General features: G+C 38.5%; 1 protein-coding gene across 1 annotated transcript in view; it reads right to left on the reverse strand.

Moving 5' to 3' along the window:
* PIBF1 (progesterone immunomodulatory binding factor 1) overlaps positions 1–7,040 on the reverse strand; it is a 529,275-nt gene that overhangs the window by 289,270 nt on the left and 232,965 nt on the right. Inside the window, exon 12 of the mRNA XM_007948312.2 lies at positions 3,317–3,407. Coding sequence (XP_007946503.1) covers positions 3,317–3,407 — 91 coding nt within the window. The remainder of the gene's footprint in view (positions 1–3,316; positions 3,408–7,040) is intronic.

The raw sequence follows: 7,040 nt of genomic DNA on the forward strand, positions 1-7,040 counted from the left end.
TGTCCCACTCTGCACCTATGGCCTCATAGGGAGTTCCTTATGATCAGTTGACTGAGGAAGAGAAAACTCGTGCCTGGTTTACAGATGGTTCTGCCCGATATGCGGGCACCACTCGAAAGTGGACAGCAGCAGCACTGCAGCCCCTTTCTGGGACTTACTTGAAGGACAGTGGTGAAGGGAAATCTTCCCAATGGGCAGAACTTCGAGCCGTGCATATGGCTGTTCACTTGGCACGGAATAAGAAATGGCCAGATGTGTGATTATATACGGATTCATGGGCTGTGGCTAATGGCTTGGCCGGATGGTCTGGGAATAGGAAGGAGCATGATTGAAAAATTGGTGACAAGAATGAATGGGGAAGAGGTATGTGGATAGATCTCTCTGACTAGGCCAAAGGAGTAAAGATATTTGTGTCTCATGTGAATGCTAACCAAAAGGTGACCTCGGCAGAGGAGGACTTTAACAATCAGGTGGATAGGATGACACATTCAGTGGACACCAGCCATCCTTTTTCCCCAGCTACTCCTGTTATTGCTCGATGGGCTCATGAACAAAGTAGTCATGGTGGCAAGGATGGGGGTTATGAATGGGCTCAGCAACATGGACTCCTACTTACCAAGGCTGATTTGGCTACCGCCACTGCTGAGTGCACAATCTGGCAGGAGCAGAGACCAACACTGAGTCCATGATATGGAACCATTCCTCAGGGTGATCAGCCAGCAACGTGGTGGCAGGTTGATTACACTGGACCACTTCTATCACGGAAAGGACAGTGTTTTGTTCTTACTGGAATAGATACTAATTCTGGATATGGATTCGCCTTCCCTGAATGCAATGCTTCTGCCAAAACTATTATCCGTGGACTTACAGAATGCCTTATCCACCGTCATGGTATCCCACACAGCATTGCTTCAGATCAAGGGATTCACTTCATAGCAAATGAAATGAGGCAATGGGCCTATGCTCATGGAATTCACTGGTCTTACCATGTTCCCCATCATCCTGAAGCAGCTGGCTTAATAAAATGATGGAATGGCCTACTGAAAATACAATTATGGTGCCAGCTAGGTGGCAATACTTGCAGGGTTGGGGTAATGTTCTCCAGGAGGCTGTATATGCTCTAAACCAGCATCCAATATATGGTGCTATTTCTCCAGTAGCCAGGATTCATGGGTCCAGGAACCAATGGGTGGAAACAGGAGTGGTACCACTCACTATTACCCCTAGTGACCCACTCAAAAAATTTTGCTTCCTGTCTCTGCTACCCTATGCTGTGCAGTCTGGAGATCTTAGTCCCAAAGGGAGGAACACTTCCACCCAGTGACACAATACTGATTGCATTGAACTGGAAATTAAGAATGCCACCTGGCAATTTTGGCTTCCTCATGGCTCTGGATCAGCAGACAAAGAAGGGCATTACTGTACTATCTCTTGTTACAGATCCTGATTACCAAGGGGAAATTGGATTGACATTACATAATGGAGGTAAAGACGAGTATGTCTGGAATACAGGAGATTCTTTAGGACGTCTCTTAGTACTACCATGCCCTGTGATTAAAGTCAATGGAAAATTACAGCAACCCAATTGTGATTTGACTATTAATGGACCAGACTCTTCAAGTATGAAGGTTTGGGTCACCTCACCAGGCAAAGAACCATGACCAGCTGAGGTGCTTGCTGAGGGCAAGGGAAATACAGAATGGGTGGTGGAAAAAGGTAGATCTATATATCAGCTACGACCACACGACCAGCTGCAGAAACGAGGACTGTGATTGTTATATTTCTTAATTGTATATGTGCATCAAATATTTTTGTTTCCTTCTTTTATGGACTGTGAAATGTAAATAAGGTTAATGCATTTTGGTTGTACATGTGTTAGCCTATCATGTTAGGTACAAATATAACTTTATAATTGTCCTTATTTACAGATTATATATGGTTAAGAAGATGTGTACAACTGCCAAGTTGACAAGGGGTGGACTGTGATAGTTAGAGCTGTGTGTCAACTTGGCTGGACCACAATTCTGTGTGGTTTAAGCAATTATAATGTGGGTTGTTCCCATGATGGGATCAGATGAATATGTTTTGAGCAGCCAATCCATTGAAAGGGAGTTTCCCAAGGGTGTGGCCTGCTTCCAGTATATTTATGGACATCCTGGGACAAGAGACACTATTCTATGGATTGGGATTCTATTGTGTTGCCTACAACTGTCTGTGAGCAAACAATCCACTATTCAGCCTGGAGATATTGGATTTGTCATTCGTTGGAGTCAACAGCCAGTATACTTCCTGCCAACCTTGAGCTTGTCAGCTCCTGCAGCTGTGTGAGTCAGGAAAAGCCTCCAGCTTGACATTTGATCCAAGAACTTGGGACTCGCCAGCATCTTTAAGTGTGTGAGCCATGTTCCTAAGATAAATTTCTCTTTCTCTCTCTCTAAGCTTTACTGATTTTGCTTTTCTAGAGAACCCAGTCTAACACAGAGAATTTTTACAGAAAGTATGATGTGAAAGAATGATTGGCATAGCAACTATATGTAAGGTGATTTTACGTAGTGGAAATGGAAAGAAAAACAATCAGCTAAGCTAACTAGAAAACTGATTAATATAGGTACAATTTTTTGTTAGTGTACTTTAAGCAGTGTCCACATGATAAATAGCGGATCTTCCAAAAATTTTCTTGGTCTTTACCAAGGCTTCCATAGGTTCTATCACTATATCCACAACAACTGAGTCGATTTCAACTCATAGTGACCCCCACTGGTTTCCAAAGCAGTAAATCTTTATGGAAGTAGATTGCCCCATCTTCTTTCCCTGGAGTGGCTGGTGGGTTTGAACCACCAACCTTCCAGTTAGCAGTCAAATGCCTTAGGGACTGCATCATGAGCACTCCTTTCAATCACTATAAATACATACATAAACACACACACACACACACATATGTAAAATTTGTCAATTAATGTATGTAGGTGAATAAAAAGAGGTAGAAAACAAGAAAGCATAATTAATTTTAACCTGAAAATTGTTGATACAGAAGCATTTATAACTCATTTGAAATTAATGTGAAAATAAAATTAAAATGGCTTCATAAGCATTGAATCTTATTCTAGGAAAATTCTAATGTTATCTCTGCTCTATTAATTACTAGACTCATTAAAAAAAATGAAATTCATAATTCTTACTGTTTTATTTTGCAATCAATTTACTATTTATGCATACCAAGGATTAAGTAAGTTGACTCTGTCACTCAATTCAGCATATTATCAAAAAAGCACAGTTACTCTTAGCTTGAGTGGATAAGTAAAACACACATTTTTACCTCTGCTTTAGTCGTCTTTTGGCTGTTGTGGGAACATTAGCACCATAGCCATAGGAAAAGAGAATTCTTTCAGCCTCATCTTCATTTTCAACTGGAAAATATTAAAGTATATGATCTGAAATCCTTTTTTTTTTCTTTCTTTTATTTTAGAAAAGCATATAAGAAGTAAAGTAAAAATAAAAGAGGTCATAATGAATTAGGGACCATAAGAACATTAAAAAGGACTAATACATAATCTGAAACAGCCTATTTGTAAGCAGAAACATATTTCTTAAAGCATATGCTTGTTTGCATTTCTTCCATTTACACCCACTCCTAACTTACTGACATGGTTAGTTTCCAAAGACTAGACTGTTATGCAAAAATTGGTGTTATATGAGAATAAAAGATGACCATATTAGATCATAAATTGGAAGATGACTGTATCATTACATAACTGCCACAGCACTGAGAATCATGGCCCAACCAAGCTGCCACATACCATAACCATCACTGCCCGATGTTACTCTCATTTAGCACATCAGCATTTGTTCCTCCCCCATTAACACAAAATCACCGTCCCCTAAGTTTCCTATCTAATCTTTGAGGTGCTATTGTCAATTTCCAGAAGGAAGATGGGGCAATCTACTTCCGTAGTGATACTGCCTCAGAAACCAAAGGAGGGGTCGCCATGAGTAGGGTCTGACTCGACAGCACATAACAACAACATTGTCAATTTAACTCCATAAAAACTAAAAAGCCACTGGTATCAAGTCAATTCTGACTGATAGCAATGCCCATAGGGCTTTCAAGGGTATAAATCTTTACGGAAGTAGACTGCCTCATCTTCTTCCTGTGGAAGCAGCTGGTAGGGCAGAACTGCTGACCTGATTAGCATCTAAATGCTAACTAACTAACCTACTACACCACCAGAGCTCCTTTTTACTCCACATAGATAATTCTTAAAAGAACACAATGCTCAAGGTAGACATTCTTTACTAGTTAAGCTAAATTACCAGTTTTGTTTTAAGGTTTAAAGATTATCTCAGGGCAATAGTTTCTGAGGTTCATCTAAGCCTCCAGAAAATATGGATTTCATTAAGGCCTGGAATTCTGTTCTGTATTTTCCCCCTTTTGATCAGGACTCTTCTATGGAATCTTTGATTAAAATGTTCCAGAGTGGTACCCAGGCCCATCCAGTTCTTCTGGTCTCACGGCTAAGGAGGCAGTTGTTCCTGGAGGCAATGAGCCACACATTGCATATTCTCTTCCTGTTTCTGACTCCTTTCTTTGTTGTTCCAAGTGAATAGAGACAAACTGTTGGGCTTTGGATAGCAGCTTGTAAATTTTTAAGACCCCAGCCAGTATTCATTGAATGAGGTAGAACAGAAGTGTTATTAAGCCAATTAACTGGGATGTCCCAGGAAATCAGACCCTAAACCTCCAATGCAGCTCATTACTTTTCAAACTACAACTTAATTTGAACTTGCAATGACAAAGTTATACACTTTTATGTAGGCTACTTTATAAAGAAAATGTGCAGCCTTAAACATGTATGGATGGTCTTATTTTTTAACTGGAAAAACACTCAGCAAAAACTATTTACTTCTAAATTTTGCTACTGTCACCCCATTTCTCCAAAAAGTATTTTAACTAACAGATTAACACTTTATGGATAAAAACCTTAATGATAGTTATATTGCAAATTGGGACTAAAGAAAAGCATTTAATCAAATGACATAAAAATAAAAATGTTTTATTAGTATAAATTAATGAATTCCATATCATATAACAGCTACTAAAACATTATTTATCAATAACTTATTTTAACATTAAGAGAAACCTATTATCTCGAATATTCCAGATATTTCAAAGACATATATTTTACATTAATAAGTACAGCCTAAATATTTATATGCCTAATAATGTAATGTACACATATTTATTGATTGATCCTTCTCTATCCACTACCGTTTAGTCAATTATGACTCACAAAGATCCCCATTGTGTTTCCAAGGCAGGAATTTTTTTTTAATGCATTTTATTGAAATATAATTTATGTACAGTAACTTACACAAAACTAAAGTGACATGAGTCAATGCATTTATTTGTTTAATTTATCTTGCAGTGTTCCCTTTCCTCCCCTCCCACCCCTGGAAACCAACAAAGAAAGTTCCCTTCCATATATAAACCTTTCCTTGACTTTTTACAATAATGAACTAATACTATATTTGTCCTCCTGTGATTGAATCATGTTATCACTTCCTTCATTACTACTGTTTTAGTATTTGCTAAATATTTGTACTCGTCCTCTTTTTTATTTTGACATGAAGGTTTATCATCTTTCTTTGAGGTTACCCTGTGCTTTATAATTTCTTCCCAAGTTTAGAACAGTCTGTTCTATCTTGTAGTTATCTTGACTTCCCTACCATTTAGAAGTTCTGTAACTACACAGTTTTTTCCTTCTTTTTCATTTGTAGTTGTCTTCATTTGTCAATTGATGTCTCTAGTTCCCTGCTTACAATCTTGTAGGTTTATTTACTTTGGAGAATTCTATAACTGGGTTGGTTTCTGGGTTATGTCATCATGTGTGTTAATGGTCAGTTGTTGTTGGATGTTGTTGGTTCTCTGTACAAAGGACTTCCTTTAGCAGCTCTTGTAAGGTTGGTCTGGTTTTAACAAAATCCCTTAATTTCTGCTTATCTAGAAATGTCCTACTTTCACCATGATATTTGAGGAAAAATTTTGCCAGGTATATAATTTTTGGTTGGAAATTTTTCTTTTTCAGTGTTTTATATATACCATCCCATTGTCTTCTCACCTGCATGGTTTCTGCCAAGTAATCTGAGCTTAGTCTTACTGGTTGTGCTTGTAGGTTACTTTTTGTTTTTCCCAAGTTGCGTTCAGGATTCCGTCTTTGTCTTTGGCTCCAGTGAATTTAATGATGGTATGTCTTGGTGATTTTCTTTGGCGGGGTCTATCCTGTTTCAGGTTCGTTGGACTTGAATGGATATATTCTCATCTTTCATCATATCAGGAAAATTCTCTTCGAACAAATCTTCAACAATTTTTTCTTTTTGTCTCTTCCTGTTCTGGAATTCCAGTGACACGTAGGTTATTCCTTTTGATGGTATCCCACATGAACCTTAGGCTTTCTTCATTTTGCTTTAATCTTTTTTCTGAATGTTCCATTTCCAAAGAAGTATTCAGGTATTTGCCTTCAATCTCACTAATTCTGTCTTCCATTGATTCAATTTTACTTCCTTGCCTGTTCAATGTGTTATCTATCTCTGAATATTTAGTATTAATCTTCTGGATTTCTGTGTGTAGGTCTTGTATAATTTCTACTTGTTTATTTTGTCATTTTGTTTTTACAATGTCTTTCAAAATTGTTTTAGGGTTTTCTCTGTGTTTTCCTCAATTTTGTCAGTGTTTTCCTTGATCTGTCTTTCAATTCATTGAAGGTACCTGTTCTGGTTACCTAGTACCGCTCTGACAAGAATATACAACAAATGGGATGGCCTTAACCAACAGGAGTTTATTCTCTTATAGTTTGGAGGCGTTAAGTCCAAGTTCAAAGTGCCAGGCTCCAGGGGCTGGGTAAAAGCTCCCTGACCTTGGGCTTCAGCTCTGCCTTCAGCTCCCGGCCCACTGAAGCTAGAGGCTTTTCTTCACTCAGACAGCTGCTGGCTGCTGAGGCTGCCAAGCCCAAGGTTGACAAGTAAAAAGGCACAGTCCCGATATT

This window comes from Orycteropus afer, unplaced genomic scaffold (assembly GCF_000298275.1).
Source record: "Orycteropus afer afer isolate SDZICR_OR568_19922 unplaced genomic scaffold, OryAfe1.0 scaffold00212, whole genome shotgun sequence".
NCBI classification, from domain to species: Eukaryota; Metazoa; Chordata; class Mammalia; order Tubulidentata; family Orycteropodidae; genus Orycteropus; species Orycteropus afer.